This window comes from Punica granatum, chromosome 1 (assembly GCF_007655135.1).
Source record: "Punica granatum isolate Tunisia-2019 chromosome 1, ASM765513v2, whole genome shotgun sequence".
Classification (NCBI taxonomy): domain Eukaryota; kingdom Viridiplantae; phylum Streptophyta; class Magnoliopsida; order Myrtales; family Lythraceae; genus Punica; species Punica granatum.
Genome location: NC_045127.1, coordinates 12,294,015 through 12,315,686, shown reverse-complemented (window position 1 = coordinate 12,315,686; position 21,672 = coordinate 12,294,015). Strand labels below are relative to the sequence as shown.

The 21,672-nt window shown below is 36.5% G+C and overlaps 3 protein-coding genes across 4 annotated transcripts; 1 reads left to right on the top strand and 2 right to left on the bottom strand.

Moving 5' to 3' along the window:
- The first annotated feature begins 5,989 nt into the window (after positions 1-5,989).
- Positions 5,990-6,704, top strand: LOC116192854 (pectinesterase 1-like). The gene has a single exon (XM_031521540.1). The coding sequence runs from the start codon at positions 6,088-6,090 to the stop codon at positions 6,622-6,624; it is 537 nt and encodes a 178-aa protein (XP_031377400.1). The 5' UTR covers positions 5,990-6,087; the 3' UTR covers positions 6,625-6,704.
- A 2,600-nt stretch (positions 6,705-9,304) lies between these two features.
- LOC116209300 (galactokinase-like) lies at positions 9,305-14,583 on the bottom strand. The gene is made up of 13 exons (XM_031542902.1): positions 14,271-14,583; positions 13,861-14,039; positions 13,608-13,654; positions 13,218-13,312; positions 13,001-13,083; positions 12,180-12,248; positions 11,767-11,952; positions 11,429-11,563; positions 11,213-11,347; positions 10,454-10,524; positions 10,111-10,188; positions 9,815-9,956; positions 9,305-9,727 (listed from the first exon to the last, which is right to left on the bottom strand). The coding sequence occupies exons 1-13, from the start codon at positions 14,434-14,436 to the stop codon at positions 9,617-9,619; spliced, it is 1,497 nt and encodes a 498-aa protein (XP_031398762.1). The 5' UTR covers positions 14,437-14,583; the 3' UTR covers positions 9,305-9,616.
- A 1,061-nt stretch (positions 14,584-15,644) lies between these two features.
- LOC116209309 (GPN-loop GTPase QQT2) lies at positions 15,645-19,776 on the bottom strand. Of its 2 annotated transcripts, none has more exons than XM_031542914.1 (7): positions 19,654-19,776; positions 19,157-19,291; positions 18,731-18,839; positions 18,371-18,597; positions 17,702-17,998; positions 16,620-16,825; positions 15,645-16,174 (listed from the first exon to the last, which is right to left on the bottom strand). In XM_031542914.1, exons 2-7 carry the CDS (start codon positions 19,250-19,252, stop codon positions 15,898-15,900), a joined length of 1,212 nt encoding a protein of 403 aa, XP_031398774.1. In that variant the 5' UTR covers positions 19,253-19,291; positions 19,654-19,776; the 3' UTR covers positions 15,645-15,897. The 2 variants fall into 2 exon arrangements, with proteins under 2 accessions (XP_031398774.1, XP_031398781.1); XM_031542921.1 differs by lacking the exon at positions 19,654-19,776 and adding an exon at positions 19,449-19,467.
- Positions 19,777-21,672: the final 1,896 nt, after the last annotated feature.

Here is a 21,672-nt window from a genome sequence, read left to right as displayed (position 1 = left end):
CATTTATGGCAAATTCTTGCCCATTGGCATGAGGCTAATCTTGCAGCTCTCTCCTCTATGACTACCTTGGCATAGAGAGGACTTTCTCTTCATAAACTGTCAAAATATTGCTCAAATTAAGAACATATAAATTACTCCTTAGTGGCCAGTCCGGCTCGACTGGATTAGTTGGAGTCTAATTGGGCTTCCGAATATGGGGTTCACACCAAAAAAAAGTACCGTATAAATTACCATATATTAACTTATAAATATACCCATATTCATTTTAGAAAAAACATATTTTTCATTCAAAATGGAGGTACTTGGGTCTAGTAAAATGATTAAGAAATAATGCAAAATGAGTGGACACATAAATTTCATTAATAAGAATCGAATCCAAGACCTTTTAGTTCTGAATTAGCGTCTCATGCCATTCCATCAATATCTCTTTCCACTGCAAGAAAAACCCTTATTGGAGACAAATAATGAGAGGCAATTATAATATTAGTCTCTTAAGTTCTCATTTTGAGACAAATACAATATATGTCTCTCATGTGAATTTTATTTGCCTCTAAAAGCACCTAAAATTAATACTTTACTAAATTTCAAATCTATACCACAATTATTAGCAACAAACAAGTATTTTTGCCTCAAAAGAATAACTTTAGAAACATATTAGTTGAGACATATAAAAATTTGTCACTAAATATTTTTTTGTAGAATGCAAAAGACTTAATTGTTTCTAAGTCCAATATTATGTGCCCATAATATATTTTTTAGAGGCAATATAGATTTTTCTCTAAATCTAATTCTCATTTGCCTTAATCTTATGAAATTTTACCTACAGAGTAAGTATATAAAATGTTAAAAGTTTGATGGATTATTTTTACTTAAAATAAATAATATATTCAGCGTGAATTAAAGGATATTCAAATTACTCTCAACATAAGTTGAAAATATATTTTATTTATTTATGGATGTGAATTATATTATGCAGTTTTTGAATTAAATAAAATAGTACATTAGCATTATTTTTGTGTATTTTACTTCTTCTATTGTGTTAATATAGGATTTATTACACAAATTTTTGGATAATTTAACAATATTCAATCTGCCACCTGAGAATTAACAATATATATATGCATAATGTTTGATTTAATATTATATGCATATTAATTATTTACTTAATTTTAGATAATTATATAAATAAAAATTTTACATATTTATTGAGTCTTGACAAAAATATTACATATAAATTAAATGCAGTTTAATTTAAAGATGCATTGGTGGCGAAATTGTGAAGGCTAGAGACTAAAAATACTACTCTAGAGGTCAATATTTTGAGTCGGATTCAAATTACAATATAAAATATGAAATAAATAATAGTCAAATATAATTACCATCATTTATTTTGGAAAGATTTTATAGAGGAAATTACAATTGTCCGAAATAATAAATATAGTAACAACATTTGTTTTTCTACGTCCTTTTGGAGGCAAATTTAATTAACATTAAAAAGACAAATTAGCGACTTTTATCAATTGTTGCTCATTTGCTTCTATAGTTCTAAACAGGTAAATGGGACAATTTACTGTTTTGTCTCTAATACCGTTAGAGGCAAATAAATGGTTTTTAGAAGAAAATATCATTGCTTCTAAAATGAGTTTTTCTTATAGTGTCCAAAAAAATCAAGCCCATATTCAATCAAAATACTTACATTTATAGGAGGACAAACAAAACTTAGGTTATTCTTAAACGGCTTTTTGATGTGTACAACTTGTTATTCAATGGACTATCTCATCAAAAGAAGGCGTAGCGTAGTAATGCATGTCCTCAACAAGTAATCAAGAAGTTACATGTTCGATATTCAGTTAGACTACCCATGCCTTTAATTAGAATTTATATTTCATTGTAATAGGACATGGGCCTCTTCTATAACTGAAGAAATCATATATATACTTTCATCTATATATACAAATATATATCTAGAAGGGTAATCAATCCTCCAAAACCTAATTCTTCCAATATAAATGGTAGAGGATAATTCCCTTAACCCTTTAGCCTACTACTCTTTTAATGGTTCTTATTCTTATTTTACTGCTGATTGTAACTCGGATTGATTAAATTAATGGAGACTGATATTATAACACCGACCACCAGATCTTACATATGTCCCAGTTAATATTCTCATGTTTTGGACATATGTATAGATTCAAGGTTGATGAGGTGATCGACGCCCCGATAGAAATGGCTTTAGTTCTATTCATTGACTTGCGTGCTCTGCCTCTTTTGTTGACGGTTCGTCTCAATATTCAGAAGTTCAAACGATCAAACATATGGAAAAAGTTAACGATAACCTATTTTAATTAATGATGTGTAATAAAATAATAATGTCAGTTGGTAATCAAATGAAACTACTAACTGTTCTTCACAGCTTGGTCCATTAGAAAAAACCTTAAAGCAAATAATTGTAGTACATGATAAATTTAAAGCACCTAAGGTCGGCTATCATATGGAAGCCAAGATTAATTTATCTAACCTCTTCTCTAGGTTCTTCTCTTCTCGCTCGTTTAGGGCAATTTTGAATAACAATCTATCACTTGGACTAGAAACCCTCGAACAAACACACAATCGATATCAAATGTATATGTACTTGTTGATGTTCAGTAAAATTAATTTTCTGTAACCGAATTTCATTCCACTAGTGAATGCCGAGGACGATATACAAGCTAAACTATGATAAGAATTATTGGTAATTGCCGTCACTTATGCATGTGTGTGTATATATAGTCTTCGAGATATATATATTTCTTCCTGATTCATGATATGGTTCACCATCGTCGGAGATTGTGATTCTGTTTCTAGATCAATGTCGACATCATCCACTACGCGTAGATGACGGCAACACCATGGTTAAATATTTAAATGAGCAACACTAGTAAACAAACATTAATCAGTTTTACCATATTATAATATGGAGAGCAACCACTAATGATTCCCTTCTAAGGGTAATATATATATACACATATATATATATATATATATGGGGTTAGAATTGGATCACGCCCTAAGATTTTTCTCTTCATCTTGTGGGATTAAGTATTTGAATATTTTTGAATAGTTTATTGTTAACCGTTTGACCAACTTTGTCTTATAGAGCATGAACAATATTTTACGGGAACATCTCCATCTCTTCTCAACATGAAAGATGGTCTAAAAGATAACAATACAAGGAGGAAGTTTTGCGCAGCGTATTGGCTTTTTCCTACTTAGATATTAAGAAAAAAATTAAAAGAAGAAGTAACATGGTGACCCACGTACTTATTTGATAACTAATAAGTTTTAAGTTCGATATTCAGTAAACCTACCCATATATCTTTATTAATTATTATGATATTTTATTGTATTAAATTCATAATTCTCTCTTATATTCCAAAAACTTAAAAAAAAATTCACACACATATATATATATATATATATATTAAAAATTATCAATTTAACTTATAAGTCAAAACAAATTTAACATGTTCACAGTTAATTTTGTGCCTTTGCACTGATGAGGTCGTAGACATTGGCGAAGCGAAAACAAAAATCTGACGAGCATGTAATGCTAATACGATAAATGAGAAGAATGGCTCATTTGCGAACTATATACGTAGGCGGGGCCTGTTGACTATTTCCTCTACCACTATTGATTTTTTTTTCTTATTTTCTTACAAGGACTTCTGATATTGATTTGATAAATGAGAATGACTAGCGCTGATTGCGGCATTCCAACGCTGCTCCCCTCTTCCCTTCATTTAATTACTAACGCCTCTCCATACTGTTTTATTATTATTATAATAATTATAATAAAGGCTCCCGCGCATATTATTTAAAATAAAAAAAAAAAACAAAATTTGATATGGGAAATTGGAAAATGGCTCAAGTACAACAATTCATGTATTTGAAAAGAAAGAAATTTCGGTGGATATATATTACATATATGTGAATTCAGTCCATGTTATTAATATACAATAAATAGATGTTCATAAAGTCCCTATACTTTGAATTTTGCGTGATCAGGCATTATATCACATCCAAGCTTAATGAGATCCATAAACTGAAAAGTCGGGGGCATATGACAGCTCGAGTAATCAGCTGTTCAATGGGACAATGCTGTATATCATGTAAGGTTCGAGGATATTATTGCTTATCGGTGTTAGCATATCGGTCTTATTTTTCTTTGAAAAATCTCGTAAAATTCCATTTTGACCCCTCATCAATGTAGTCCCATTTGAGGACAGATCCGCATCGATTTGTGGACTCGTCTCCTCGGGCTTTTTATGGCAATGCAAAAATCTGTATATAAATCTGTATATATATTATTATCGATGCCAATATAAAGTTATATTTTTTAAAAGAAAATTGAGGAGCTATTTGGAAAATTATTGCCGACTTCCCGCGAGTTCTATCAGATGTCTACAAACAATTAGTGTTGAAAATTTATTACCCAAATTAGAAAATCAGAATTGTTAAGCTTGCGTTTGGTTTTGGTGCAATGATTGTAAGTATTGATAAATATATTAATATATATGTATGTATATATTAATAAGAAAATAGATGAGAAATTTATTATTAAAAAAATATATAGTTGTAAAAGTAAATGGAGAATTTATTATTAAAAAATTAATTATAAAAATGGTTAGAAAAAATATATTATTAAATTAGAGAATTTTTTTTTTTAAAAAAAAGTAATGATTGTATTATTGAATTAAGAGAAAAATAAAGTTAAGTAAAATTGAATAAGATTATTATTTAGAAAAACAAACGAAGCCAAGTTGAAATTGCCTTTGTATAATGTGGTTTATATTTATAGGATCGTCTCTTGTTAGGATCAACCAATTCCTTATCCTGCACTTCGTGAATTATTATTTCGATTAATCGATGATCTCGAAGACAACATCTCTTTTCAAAAATCCTTTTCCTTCTTTCAATTTATGAACCGCGAGGTACGAAAATAAATAATGCCTCCACATAAGTGAGACACGACTTGGCGGAAACGATGAATCCGACTCTTATTGCTTGCTCTGAATAGATTGATTGACAGCAAGAAGTCTCGTTAAACTCTGCTGGCCAAGAGACGAGTCTCGACCGGCTCCAATGGCTGATTGGCAAGAACCGATCAACTCAGATGGCCTAAGATCAAGAGTATTACTGCACTAATTCTTTTTCTCCAATTATTTGACTGCAGGGTTGGAGAGAAATACATAAAAACGATCTCTTCAATAAGATATTTCTCGTCATCTATCCACTCATGTATTATCTTTTCACATTCCCGGTCCAACAAAATCAGGACCCGTGACTTGAAAGTAGATCTCCCGGTGGTCAAATCTTTCAACGAAAAAGCCAATGGGCCCAATTATATAAAATTCTTCATCAATCTTCTATGAATAAAGCCTGAATTTGTTTTCATTCATATTATGCCAAACTGCAGGAGTATCCAACGAGCGAACAATGGAACCCTGACCAAATCCAGATCGACCAAATCTAGACATTATATTTTCGGGTAAGGTTCAGAGGCTTTGTGTAATTTCTGCAACCGCTTTAAACCATGGTCTCTTATCGCATCATAGAGTCCCGGCTGTATGACAAGTTAGTTAACTGATACGTTGCTTAATCAGTTGTAGTTGATCCAATAAATCATATTTGCAAGCGACACGTCCGACCATGGAATTTCCCTAATATTCGGCCCGGGAATATTAGATAGAATGCGCATGTCCCTATCCTATGCGTCTATACCTGATGGATTTTGGCCTTTTTTGAGGTTGACGTTCTAGTTGGGGAGTGTGGATGCTCTGGAAGCTAGCCGCATCCTTTGACCAAATGCCAAGCCTTATGTACACTATTTAATATTCATAAATTTAATAAATCATAATCCATTCTTTTTCATTTAAACATTGGATATTATTATTATTATTATTATTATTGAAAGAGAAAAGAAGCCAATAAAAGTCCGATCCTCCCCACCTTCCCCCACTATAAATCCCTCCCGGGGTCCTTCAAAATTTCATTCTACAGATTAGCCCTCTTTGCCTCTTTGTGTTCTCTTCAACAGAACAAGAAATCATGAGACTGCTTATTCTTCTTCTTCTTCTTCTTCTTCTTCCTCTTCTATTCCTGCTTCCCTTCTCAGATGGGGAAGACCTCATAGAGCAGACCTGCAAGCTCACCCCCTTCCCGGAGCTCTGCCTCTCCGCCTTCCATTCGAGCCCCGGCAGCTCTTCCACTGACCCACATGACCTCCCCGGGATCATGGCCAATTCAGTCCTCCAGAACGTGAACCAGACCCTGGACAAGATCCAGCAGCTGCTCAACCGGTCCCCTGCCGACCCCGAGACCGAGCATTTCCTGGCCTTCTGCGCGGAGCTGTACATTCCGGTGGTAAAGTACAACCTTCCCCAGGCTATCGACGCACTGAGCAAAGGGGGGCTCGGGTTCGCTGCCTATGAGATCAATGACGCCGTGAACGCGGCTCGGGACTGCGAGAAGAAGCTCTCTGTGGCCTCGGGAAGTTTGTTGCAGGTGAGCGATGGGAATAAGCTAGTCACGAATTTGGGGGCAGTCGCACTGGCGATCATCAAATTGTTGCTGAATGATTTTTGATGATTCACAATACGAATGCAATTGTAATTCTTACGATTAAATAAAGAGTCAATGGCATTTGCACACCACCTTTGGGTCTAGTTGTGAAATACCCGCATATTGTCACCCTGGCTACTTTTTTCGTCATTTTTCTGGCCAAAATTAATTTATTATCAATATATTAATTTTAGATTTAAAAAATTGTTTAAAATTTATAAACTTGAAAATTAGGGGAAAGAAGCCAGATGAGGGCCCAATATTAATAAATTTCTATCCAATATTAATAATAATTGTGTACTCATTATTATAAATGACAAATTAATTAATAAATGAGGGCCCACCCGATGTGTCCCATCCATGCGTGTGCCTGAATGCTATTGCGTATCTGAAGAAAGTGTCTTGACAAATTGACTGCGGCTATGTGAGAGACTTGTCAGCGTTATCTGATGAGTGGGCCCCACCTCTAGGTGGTTGGTCGGTTAAGACGTACCTGTCAGTGGGAATCAGTGTTATCAGAATTGAATTGAATCGGATATCGAACTGACCGAGACATGAATTCATAAATTTATGGGTTTAATCGGTAGTTCGATGGGTCGAACCGTATATTTAATTATAAAATATAAGAAATTAGTAATAAACACTAATCATACATAGGGGATGTTTAACAAACTGTAAATAATAAGAGCAAAAGAGCGTGCACTGGCATGTTAACTTGAATTTTCTGACCCTCCAGATACTCCAGAACACAAGCAGAGAGCAAAAACTATTAGAAGCCCAAACACCAGAGAAATCATAATCTTCTCATGCAGAGACAAATGATCTCACACACAAATCGATGTCTGGACTGAAAACAGAAGCAGACTAGTCGCCACCAATAGTTTGTAGGAGAATGGCATCCACCAGAACAACTCCACCTGATAAAAGGACACTAGAAGACCATAGTAGATTCAACAAGCAAAGAGAGAGCCACCGGAGAAACAAACACCAGCAGCAGCATATGGAAGGAGCCTACAAAAACAACCCGGACCATGTGCTTTTTTCGTTTTCCACGAATCTCTATCTGATACGATAGATCGAATAGTACTTCTGACTGATCACACACCAAGTAGCCATGCAAGATTGAAGAACCCAGAAAACAGAACTTCTATCTCTGTATGACCATGGAAAAAATAAATTACCTCAAGGCTTTTACCATATTCTCATAGCAAAGGGCCATATTTTGGGGGGACAGATAAGAGCTCTTAAACAAAATTTTGGCAAAGTTCTTTTCAATTAATGTTCATGTCAGTTAGTTTTCTATTTTCTGGATATGATTAAGAGTAAGTAACCCTCAATTCAAAGGCATTGCACAAAAACATCAAATTAAAACAAAAAAGAAAAAAAAAATTGTTATTATCTATCTACGCCAAGACCCCTGTTTTCCTGCGGGAATAAGTTACAAAATTACAATCAGAATTTAAGACATGTCCTGAAGAAATGCCTGGCGAGCATTGATTTTGCAGGTTTAAGCAAGACATTATCTTTCTCTTTAGAGTGTTTTTACCTGTTTATCTATTCGAAATTTATCCCCTTTAAAGCCAACATTGTGTTATTACTTGAGAAGTTGCAACAGAACACATTTGCAAAAAGAGTTCAAGAATTCGAAGTTGAGGATTGGTTCCCTCTAGTGTTACGGCCCTGCTCAAGTCTCCCGCCACCGAATCGAATTTTAGAGATCGACCAACCTCTTCGACTACTGAAATTCAGACTTTCTCCGTCTTGCGTGGGCTCACTTTTCTGCCGCTCGAAGGAAAGTCACTACAACCCAAGCAGTCACTTTTCTGGAGACTCTGTATGGACTCTACCGCTCGAAAGAGAAGACGAATCATGCGATGCTCGAGCTCGAAGGAGAAGAGGAATCTTGCGAATCTGCGATGCTCGAGCTCGAAGCAGAAATCAGTGATGATGAGAGATGACAGTCTCTGAACTGAGAGAATAGTGAAGATGATTAAGAATAGACGAAGAGAAGAGTGAGCTCAGTGAAGATGATGAAGAACAGGTGAAGATGACGAAGAACATATGAAGACTAGGGTTTCAAGGTTCAAATCTGCTCATTTTCGATTCGGGTCGCCGGGGGGGGGGGGGAGGATCGGTTCGGGGCCGGTTCGAATGAGTTCGATGGATTTATTTAAAAATTGGCCGGGTTTTTGGATGCACCGGTTTATTCGTGCATTTTAGATTTTTAAACTAATCGGACCGGACATAGATCCGGTTCTAATAATACTGGTGGGAACCGTTGATCCTCCACGAATCACATAAAGATCACGAGACAGAAGCAGCAATTGGAGTGGGCAATAGGCCGTAGGATTGGCAAATGACCGACGAACGTTCAGAACGGACAGAACCGCATCGTGGAAAGAGGGTACTTTCGTTTTTTTTACTGCTTTTCACTCAAAGCAAGTAATCGCTTCCAAGAGCTAGGAAGCTGTGACAATTTCCTTTGGTATGGAGCAAAGAAAGCATAACTCCGGTCTGATGAACGATTAGATGGCTTATCTGTCACCAAATAAGCTCAACTCTGGCCCCTCCGTATTTCTCTCGACGCACTCAGCAGCCCATTCGTAATTGTAGACAACATTGGTATCTTGTCTGCAAAAATAATTTTCTACGGGCAACAAATAATTGCTGCTCGTAACCCACTCTCACAAGTGCAGTAAATCCCTACACTTCGAAACAGAATCTACCTTGCATTTCGAACTTCGGTCGAATGATAATCTTCCCAAGCAATGGTTCGAGCACTGGTTACCACAGTTCTACAAGACTCATACACGGCGCTTATTGTTAATAAAACAACTTGGAGTAATCACAAGGTTGAGGGAATTCCTATTTATTTGAGCTCTCTCTAGTTATACTATATACCGAGGAAGTTCGACCTTTATTTGGGCTGCTCTCGATGCTCTTAACAGCGAGAAAGAGGCATGTCATTGGAAAACCAACCTTCCCATTCCGCTCTGCATAATGGGCCGGGAGGGAACTAGAACTTGAAAATGGCTGCACCACTAGATGGTTTCGAGGCAAAGAGGTAGAGGCCGAGATCGTTCTTGCTTATCAGCCCCCTCTCGATCCTCGACTGGTAGAATCCCTCCTGAGGTAGGGATGCAGATCGTCAGAATTTGAATGTCAACTGTTTCCCACAAAGAAACCTCGAGCAGACTAAAGTTCTCAATTGTACCTTCAGATTGAGAATGAACTGCGGGACGATTCCCTCCTTCACCAGAGCAACAGCACAGCCTCCCCACCCGGCTCCGGTGAGTCGAGCCCCAAGGGCATTGTTGTCCCGGCATATCTTCACCAGCTCCTCCAATTCAGGGCAACTACCCCAACAGAAAAGAAAATGAAGAAAAAAGATAGATGAGACGGACATCACTTGTATGAGGTAGGAGAAGAATCTGGGAAATCACGATAGATGACCTTGGCCGATAAAATGCCACAGTAGTATATTTGGAAGATGGATAGAAAAGACCAGACCTGCATTCGTACAAGACACTGCAGCTGTAGTGACTCTCATTCATAAGGTCGCCAAGCTTCTTTAACTTGGCTTCATCACTGAAAAACAAATAATTAGTAGATCAGAACATAACAAAGAGAATGAGAGTTGACTTCTAAAATTTCAACATAATCAGAAATCAGAGAGGTCTAGCAAGCTAGGCTTATTCCTACCAGCACCCACACATATGTAACACGTCCTTGGCAGAAACCAAACCTAGAATGAGCAGTCAAATCCGCTTGACTCACAGTATGATGAGGAAGATGAAAATAATCACTTGAGAGGACAAGAGAAATGGAGAAATCATTCATTCATTCCACTCACCTTAAATTGGAAGATACAGTATCTTTGAAAGCATACACCCGTTTGGCTTCAGAATAGACATGCGACGCTCTCTGAAAAACAGACTTGACGTATGAGTATTTAAATAGAACAAATTAAGAGCATATAACACTGAGAAAAGGTCCAGAACTGGCATTTAGATTTGAATGTAATTAGCTTAAATAAGTCCATGTATTTATCTTCTTTGTGTCCGGAAAATTAGCACTGTGTTTGGTTTTAGAGTTAAGTAGAGTTTGAGTTTTAATTTTAATTGGGTTGTAATAATTGTGTTGTTGAATTATGAGAAATAGTGTGAAAAAGTAATGAATAGTTGAAAGAATTTAATATTAAAAATTAAATTGAATGGTTAAAAAAATTGAAGAAAAGGAATAAAGTAATAATTGTGTTGTTAACTTTTGTTGTGCAGTGAGTAAGTTAAAGTTAGAGTTAAAATTTTAAAAACCGACCCTAAAACCAAACGGGCTTAGAACTTGAATCCATCCATCACAGAAACAGAATACCAAGGACTTCCAAAACCTGAAGGTATTATGAACTTTAAAGCGAAGATGTGCACGGAACGACATTGTTGTCAGGTAAAAGTTGATTGACACGAGCTTGCACAAAGTTAATTAGATCAGACTGACTCATGAATTTTATTGGCTTATGAATTCAGATAAGCATTCAGATGGGAAGTCGAACACAGTACGTAACATAAATATATCGGCAGTCATCTGCAGGCAAGGCTAAGTAATACAAGAATACCTGATATAATTTGAAATGCTTTGCAACTTTTAACACATCCAAAGAACTTGGAGAATGGCCCAGAACAGATGGAAGTTCTTCCTCGGTGATTTTCTCAATGTCCTCAGTAGTATAGGGTTCCTCATGAAGGAGTTCCTTTACCAAACAAAAGCTTGCTACTTAGCTGGGGCACAGACAAATGTAGAAAAAAACCAATGTCACTAGAATATGATCTACCTTAACGGCAATGACCGGATCAGAGGAACCCCGGCTTGAGGCAAATGATACACATAATCCTTCAACATCAGACAAAGTTTTGACTTTTGATATTGCCTCTTGAGGTTTCATTCCAAGCTTGATGCCAAGGACAATCTGGAAAGAAAGATCACTTTTGCAAATTTATATATGTTCGAGAAGTTTCACCAGCTAAAGAGAACCTGATGCTGGCTAAAGGTGGTGATATATGAGCAGTTGATGAGGGTATAAACATGAATGAAAATTATAAATGATTACGTCAAGCTTCATCATTGGTTTAATATAACATAAAGCCAACACACAGTATCTCATGGACATACCGCAGCTAACCGACATTCTACAACTCTGTTATTGTAGTTTGTAGCAGCGGTAACAGCCTTCTGAGATTCTGCCAACGAATGGGCTATTACAAAAGTCCCACCGGCAGGGAGTTGCACATCTGTAGCACGGATTGGATTAAAATCAATAAGCTCAGCAAATCCAGGTTTCGCCATGATAGAAATTGCCTGTCAAAAGCAACACAATTATATAAAATTAGGATAATTCTCAAAAGCAACAGAGCTGGAGATATCAAAAGGAAAGCACAATAATCTTCAACCAAACTTCACAAAGTGTGCAGATGGGTGGAAAGCTTCAACCACAGGTTTTGGTAATTGAAATTGAAGCTTTCTGTTAATAGTAAATTTACAAGAAAACTAAGTGATTAATATGATCATGGAAAATTTTGCATTACCTGGTCCATGCCACCGGATTGAGTCCCAATATGCCGCTCACATTCACAAGTCAATTGGGCAATTTCTTTCTGTTAAATGGGAACATACATATAACATCCATTAAATTCCGAGGAAAAATACTCTAATAGAAAAAACTGCCCAGACAGATAATAATTTTTTCCATAGAGCACAAAGAAAAACAAAACAAACTATATATGCTTATATTCATTTTATTTCTTATTGGGTTTAAAGATGGATTGTACTGATAGAATCTAGAAAGATTTTTACAGCAAAGACCAAGACCCTGAAACAATTGAACGCTCATGAAATTTCAGCAAAATATTTGTGAACTATCTACACCAGCAGTCTTAATGAAGGAGTGAGATGACCACTCGTAACAAGATCAGCAGGAAGATATGACCAAAGATACTTCTTTTTTCAAGTGAATATGTCGCAAAGACTCTTTCAATTGATGGATGGAGTTAATTTGTCACTAGGGTATAGTCATGATTAATATATTGGAAGCCATGCACCCACAATGAGGGAAACATATGTGCATCTCTGGTACACTATGATGAACAGAATTATTTGCCTGTTCCAAGGAAAGTTTTCGAGCACTGCATGAAACTATTATTCAAAAACATTTGATCACTGAAAAGCTGCGAATGTAACTATAGACCCTGGCCGTATCTGAAGACAAAGGTAGTTCTTAGACAGAAAATGAAAACATGTTGCTAATGTTATATATGGATTTTAGCACCAATTCTCCTGCAGTGATTGAAGCATAATAAACATATATACCGCAGATTCTGCAGAAAAGTCTTGTTTGAGAGTAGCATACCTTTGGAAAGTTCTCGCCAAAAGTAGCCATAATAGCAATTGTAGAAGAGCACACAAATGCTGCAGAGCTTGATAGCCCAGAGCCTTCATTTAAAATGTAAGAATACATGGTTCAGTACAAAGCAGTCCAGATGAAAACAAATTTTCTATTAAAACATAAAAAACTCCTGGTTGATTTGCCTCCAATCAATTAGTTCAGTCATTTCTACTTCACTCACCTGTAGGGACAGTTCCATCAACCATAATATCAAGTCCAACCGGTTCACCAACATCCACTCCTTTGGATTTAGCATACTCATGGTAACCTTTGTACCTGAAGAATAGAGACAATCAACTTCTATGAAAAACCTACCATAGTTACAGAATCAACGACACGTCGATGTAAAATGTGGCGAAATAAAAATTTTCCCATATGGGGACATAAAGACAACTAATGACACTGCTGAATGGCTGTAAGAATTAGACTCAGTTTCATGTTGAAGCTGGCAATACATTTTCTTCTGCTAGTTTGAGTAGCTTTGTCATCTACCAATCCAGGACCACTTCTGCGTCCTAGATGTCAAACAGTAAAAGAAGAAAAAGCAGAGTAGTTTATAATTAATGCTCACCCGCAAATGAAATAATGACCCCATTTATGATTCTTCAAGTCAATTTCCTGTTCATCAAACAAAACAATGAAGTATAAAGATTGAATAACAAGGTGTCAAACTAACAAAAACAACATCCCTGGATAAGATTGAAATGTCCACTGAAACAGCTAAGAATTGAAATTTAGAAATCCACAGGAAAAGAGCATTAGTATAACAACCCAAAAGACAGCCTGACACGAATTGCCAACTTAAAAGTCAGGGACAAAAGTACCTGCACGGGATCAGCGGGATAAGTACACATTGTGTACTTGGCGTCATTAACGTTTGCAATCCGAAGAAGCTTCTCCGATTCATTCTTCGCGATAGCGATGATAGTGTCCTGCCTTATAGCCATAGGCAGCACCGAGTATCCCTCATAATCAATGTGCTCCCCAATCAAGTTCATTCTCCCTATTCAATCATACGAGAAACAAACAACACTCGATCGCTCAACCAATAAAGCCTCATTTCCGTCAAATTTCACATAGGACCGGAATCTTTCGAGACGACAACATTTTCCGGTCCTCATCATTAAAAAAAACTGAAAATTTCCAACAGAAAATCGTATGGAAAAGAGAAAAGCCGAGAACTTTATCCTGAAAAGTTATCGTAATGGAAGTTGGCAAAAGGATCATCAATTACCGGGGGATCGAGCGAAGACGTCGGGAGAACGGCCAAAGACTTGGGTGAACTTGGATTTGAGCATGTCGAAGCGGAGCTGGGCTTCCTCGAGCTGGGAGCCCTCCCCGTACACCGGGTCGAGCGTCGAGTAAATGGGAATAGGAAGCTCTTCGTGCTTCGCCGCCATTGCAGGTGGAGCTCCGGTGGAACAAGAATGTACTTCTCCGGCGGGGATCCTCCTCTTTTCTCTCCTCTCCTCTCCTCTCCTCGGCTCTCTTCACCGAAAAATATGGACTCCCCTCCACAACACAAAACGACGAGACAAGCAGAAAGAAACAATCAATCCTCACCGAATTATTTTAATTAATTAATTAAATTAAACTGTGGGAGAAAAAGGCGGAATCCTTTTTGGCCTTAAAAAAAAACTTTTTTGTGTTAGGTTCAAATGGGTTGACGCTCGGTGGGATCGTAGGTTCGATCCCTGTGAATAAAGAAAATTTACGAGGTGAAACATTACCTTAGTAGGCTAGACCCAAATCAAACTGAATTAGTCGGATTTGGCTTTTTCAGATGCCAAAATGTTTTTTTCACTGAAAAAAAATCTCGGTTGTTTATTCATATTAATAATTAATGTATAAAAATGAGAAAGAATTATTATTATTTTATTCATTTATTTATTATGGTTTTTCTTTTTAGGCAGATAGGGAAAAGTGAGAAGGAATCTCTTCTCATTCTGATCGGAACTTTCTGTTTTCTACTGGTGGAAAAGATGGAAAAAGAAGAAAGAGACGGAAGAAGTATCGACGTGTCTATGTTTTTTTATTTGTTTGTTTTCGATGAAACAAAGAGATTCCCTTCAAAAGTGGGAGGGTGTTTTCGGAGACGTCTCCAGAATAGATTTTATTCTGTGATTATGCCTATAAGACAAATGAAAATAAATGAATATATAAGAAAATTTTTTATTACAAAAGAGCTTCATCTGTTTGGAAAAAGGAATGAAAAGAGTAAAAAAAAAAAAAAAGGAACCAAAAAATTCTAAATTACAAACGAGAGCGTAGACCATATGTAATTACATCACATCACTTTTTCTTATACTGTTTCATTTAAATGCAATAATCATTACAGTTATAAATTTAGTATTAACTGGTCCTCTTTCGTTGATTATATAGAACCGGGAAATGAGCATATTTTCTTCCTTAAAGTATAACTATTTGGTCAATAATCTATGCATACTCTTCTAAATCCGAGTTCATGAGATGCCCACATGATTCACATGACTGAAACCTTGTGCGTTTTAAGGCCCCCGATGAACGTGTACTAGGGAGCCTCTTGCAAGTGCAACAAGAAAGCCAAGAAAAGATCTTTCAAGCACATACATGATTTTGAGAAAACTGGTAAAAGAGGCAACTGCAGCTTCTTTTATAACTTTGGTATACTCGGCATCAATATGAACGAAAGCACACTCGATTCATGAGTCAAACATAATTTTGCATGTTCAATCACTACCAACACCGAGCGACCCATCACCTTTGCCAATGGCATTTTTCAGTCGCAACAGCAGTGGTTTCCTAAGTTTCCTCAGAAGATCAGTAACTATACAGGGCCAAAATGTCAAACATACTCTCCAAATTCAGATAATGTTTAGGTGCTAAAATGAGAACTTATCGACCTCCTCATCTTCGTCCCCATCGATGGCATCTTCCTCATCCTCTTCCTCGGAGAATCTCTCATAGATATCCTCATCCTCTTCATCTTCAAGCTGCTCGTCCGTCATGGCACTATCCTTTCTGTCCTTCAACCCAGTGGACAAGACCACAGTCTCTCCTCCTGATTTCTCCATGTCCTTCCTCAGCTTCTCCATGTTCGCCCTCCTCCTTTCTTCCTCCAGCCGCTGCTTCTCTTCCCGCCTCTTGTCAAGATCTGCCCTGCAACAGTTTTAAAAAAAAAATGTAACTATGAGTAGTGTTCATTTAAACCATAGAATGCATCAACCAGTAATCCGGAAGTGGGAGCCCTCGGCAGTCCTCTAAAAAACCGGATATGCAAGTATGAACCTTTTGAAAATCCCAGCTCATGTTGGTGTTAAGAGGACTGGTTGCTTCTCTTATTGAGCAAAAGCCTTTTTCTTCCTCTCTTTTCTAAGACCATTATTCATATTTTCAGAAGGCATTGATACGCGTTATACCAATAAAATTAATGTTTTTTTGTACAGATTCTTGTCTTATCTTCAGAAACCTAGTTGGACCCATTCAAACTCCAATGAATCGCTGATAAAAAGCTCATCTGGTTCAACGGTCACTCTGACACTGGAAATTTCAGAAATGACTCGAGCACCATTCTCAAGTTAAAAGAGCAATGGTAGAGACGTACTTGTAATTCTCCATGTATTCCTCAGCGCTTGCTTCGATGGCTTTGAAGAACTCATGCATTCCAGAGCCAGAGATTGCTGACACTCCGACAGACCTCAGGTTCTTGTAGAACTCGTCCAGCACAAGGGAGAGGCTCCGAGTCAAAGTTGATGTGTACGAGTGATCAGAATCTAGAGCTGCCTGAAATACCTCGAAGTCTTCCATCCACTACAACACAAGAAAAGATTACAAACAAAATTCCTATGCTTTTGAGTTTTGAAATACTACGACTTCAAACAAAACCCAAGCAGCGAGTAGGAATTCCTCACCCGATTTAAAAACAGCAGAAAATTCTGTATCTTAAGTTAATAGCATGGAACACTAAGGTGGTGTTTGATAAATTAAGTGCTTAAAAATTTAATTAAGGGAAGAAATGTATAGGAAGAAAGGAGGAATAAAAAAATGAGAAGAAGTTTTGTGAGGGGTAAAGAGCACCAATAATTTAAAAATGACTTATATTTCATTAAGTAAAAATTTTCTAGTTATTTTAGTAAGTGATTTTTTGCTTAATGATTAAAGGTGTATTTGTTTTTTAAAAAATTTTCAACTCAACTCAACTCATCTCTACTTATTTTCAATTCAACAACACAATCATTACTTATTTTTAATTTTTAATTTTTTTAATCATTCAATTTAATTTTTAATATTAAATTCTCTCAACTATTCATTACTTTTTCACAATTCAACAACACAATCATTACTTTCTCTCAACTATTCATTACTTTTTCTCATAATTCAACAATGCAATCATTACAAACCAATTAAAACCAAAACTCAACTCAACTCAACTCTAAATCCAAACGCACTCTAAGTAGTTTAGACCCTCATCTCTCATCTTTTCCTCTTTCTTACATTCATTTTCCTTTATAACTAACTTATAACTAACTTTTAAGCACTTATTAATTAAGTTCAAACAAACACAACCTTAATGTATTGGTTATATCTGCACAAGACAAATTCCAACTAAACTTAGATAGATCAAGCTCACAGAAGTATAATCGTGAAATGTATAACGAAGAGCATGATCAAGATAAGGAGGGTTACCTCCAGGGCAAATTGATGTTGAGCCACATCAGTTTTGTTAAACGCCAAAACCATAGGCAGCCTAGTCTTGTACAGTATGCTACAAGCATAGAGCATGTTGCTCATAAAAGTAACCGGGCTTTCCGAACGAGGAGTATCAACAACATAAGCGATCACAGTTGGAAAGGTAGAGGCGAAGGCTTCAGTGATAATAGCTCCAGAAGCAGACCAAGTAAATATCTCGATCTGCCCAGGAGTGTCCACAAGAACATAATCAATTTGATCTGCATCTGCCCGCCTCTCAATTGCAGAGACAACCTGAATGTGATTACGAAAATCAAAAAGGAAAAAAAAATCTCAGTTCATATAAACATGGATTTTGCACAAATGATACGACAGATGATCGATGTCCAAAATAGACCAATGACCTACTTGTGAACTAAATGCTGGGATGAATTTGGAGTGGGTAACCTGAATGCTGAAGCTACTAACGTTTTCAACAGTACTGTTATTTATTTATTTCCATAAAGCTAGACCTTTAGCAATTAAAGAAGCACTAATAGCAGGTCATAGTCCTAAGAAGACTGGAGGATAGCACCTTTAATATAGTTAAAAATTAAGTATTAAATAAGCAGAACATCTATCATGGACGTTGATAAAAGGGGCAATTTCTAGTCTTTTGATGCTTACCTCATCAAACTTAGTGGCAAACAAATTAAGTGAGGTAAGGATTCCTCCATTAGGCCCGAGATTAAACTGCTTCATCACTTCTTTATACTTCACTGTGTCTCTTATATCGATATTGGCACCAAAAGGGAGGGTCATAACGGCAGGATCGAGGTTGATAACATAACCTCGAATATTTGAAGCTTGAGTGTGGCAGACCAGCCTGTGCATGAAAGTTGTTTTGCCACTACCTATGCATTTGCAGATGAAATCAAGAAATAAATGTCTTGCCACTAACTGTTGATACGTGCTGGAAAATATAGCAATTCGTAGATTAATGGAAAATACACCAATTGGCAGATCTAAAGAAAACAAATGAAATACCTGCCATCCCAATGACAATGATAATGACTGGTTTTCTCTTGAATAAGGACCCTGGTTGCTGAATTTGTAGCTTTTGAAATGACTCGCTGAGCTCCTCCTTTTCCTTGCCCTTCACATTCAGGCAATTCTTATAGGTAAATAGTTTAGGACGAGGATAACATGATAGTAAGGGAAAAGGACCAATCTAATTCCGCCACTATGAGACATACAAAAGCTCAAATATTCAGCAACCCAAATATATATCTCTTATCAAGTCAACAAATCAACAGGCATAAGCCATCAACATACATAGCAACTCCAAGCAGACTAAGAACTTACTGAACTTGATGGCACCAAGTAATATCTATCTTCACCCTTGTTTGATGTGGAAAACGGAAGAAAGCAGAAGAGTGGATTGAAACAGGGAAAAAAAATGAAATGTATCACCTTAGAGTTCGATGAGTCTTGGGTTTCTACTTGCATCGATGCACCTTCTTCCGGAGACTTGGTACTCATATTCTGCACCCCAGAATCGATGTCCATTTTCAACGGAAAACCGTGTGGTCACTTCGAATGTAAGAGCTGCATTAGTAATACAAGCCCAAGATTGTCAATTAAAGGAGCGACAACCGAATGCGCAGAAGGTGAACAATAAGAAACAGCAAAGCCCTAATCTTGCTAACTGAGCAAGACGACTTCTACAATCATTTCTGTCATACTGGGTCAATATGACAAACACCTTGTGAGCACCCAATTCAAGAGCGAGAGCTTCAACCAGCTATACTGAAGAACCCTATGGTAAAACCGAAGGGGCTAGAAGGGATGAAAGAACAGCTGAATATAAGCTGCTCCTTTGAACGTATAGCCTGCTCAAGAACTAAAACAACCCTTCAATGGATGTTTCCGGCGACGGAAACTGAGATTGTCACAGTTCGTTTACTTACATGAAAGAGCTTTCCACAGAGAGAGAGAGAGAGAGAGAGTTTCAAGGGGTCTTGCAGAGCTTCTCCCGATTCCCTCCCGACGGCTCTCGGCGTTCTATTCGCTTCACCAAGTCAACGTCGTCGTTTCCAAAACGAAAATAATATAGGCCCATTTAATTTATATTAAAATTTTATTATTAAAAAATTAATTATATTGTAATAATAATTAAAAAGTACATTTGATAATTTATTATTAAATAAAAGAAAAAAATAAAAGATATGTGTATGTAGAAATGTAAAAGTAAATGAAGAATTTATTATTAAAAATCAGTTATAATAATGTTAGAAATAGTATGTGTGATAGTTTATTATTAAATGAGAGAAAAAAAGAAAAAAAGCAATTATCATATGTTGAATTGAGAAAAGAATGGAACGGAGTGAAGTATGATTCAACTCTAAAACCAAACGACACCATAGTAGGGGTCGGATGCAAAACAATTGATTTTTTTTTCCGAATTGATTTGAAGTAAATTTCATTTCACCAAGCAAAAAAAGAAAAAGGAAATCATTTTTAAGCTACATAGGCTTGATTTTAACGGAGATTGGATTTCAATTCGGTATTGTTCAAGCCCAAGCCAAAGCCTTGTAGATAATTGTATGTAACTCGAGCTGCCGTGTAGTTCGCGAGCCTAATAAATTTATTATTAATTAATTGAATAAAGGAAGAAGAAAGGTATCCTCAAAACGAAGCTTGAATTATGTTTCCATTCTTGTGCAGCAAGGCAAGGCATCCTCAAATTCCCAATCAATCCAATTTCTTTCTCATTTGGGCCAGCCCTCTTTTGTTTATGGGCCTATGTGCCATTCAGTGTGTCATGAGCCCCCCATCTATCACGGGCCAATTGCTATAGCCGAAACCAAACTTGAAGGCCCATGAAGAATGGGCTTAAAGCAACTTCTCTGAAAATAGTACGCCCCTGCACAATCCTTTTTTTTTTTGGGTAGATATCTTGGTGCATTTCATATTCATTGTTACATATTTTCTCGGTCAACTTTCATTATTACATTTGTTTTTTCGGTATGCAAAATTTTAGAAGGTATTGCTCTTGAAATTCCGATGACTTATTCTCTTTCCTGATAAGTACGTTTTCTGAGATTTCAACTTGTGTTCTTCCCCTTATAGGAGTTAGAGTTGCTTACCACTCAACTAATATTTTCTTAGTATTATTACGTATTTGATTTTGAAAAACGCTATGTATGATATATTATGTCTTCCGTTTGTGTTCCTAAGATCCAAAATTTGTGACGGATCATTGGTTAAGGTTTAGAGTGCGATAGTAATATTAAAAACATCATATTTTGTTTGGTATGATAAAGTGAAAATAGAATGAAACAGAATCACCAGACATGATTATTAGATTGTTTTATATATCGATTTTCTTTGCAGTAATACATGGACATTCGATCAAACCGAATGTAATCTAGGACTGAGCTAGTATCTAGTAGGAAATATATAAATACACAGATACACACACACAAAACCACTAGGGGCTGGTTCCACAATTAATCTATACTCTGACCAAATAAACTAGAAAAAATGGAGGAAGAGAAGTTCATTTCATCAAAGTTAATACCAAATCAACCATCTAAATTCATTAAATAAAGGGGAAAAAAGCACCAAAGTTTGGTGCTGTTTCACATCAAAAGAGCATCTTTTTGACCACTAAGGTGGCAAGAATTCTTACACATATGCAAGCACAAGTCATTCCTTTTGATTTTCTTAACTTATCATCATTCATTAGGATAGCAAAAAATTCACACAAACCATCATGAATTATCCAAACATATTAACTCACTTTCTCCACCTCACCATGCATATGCGTGTCGAAAGTATTCTCTCCGAAAATCATAATACAACGTACATATGCGTATACTCTTCATATTTCCCTTATAGCTATTACTCGATCGAACATCAATTGAACCGATCTTCTTCTCCAATCTATCCAGATCAATTCCACTGTCTGGTTCGCAACCCCTTCC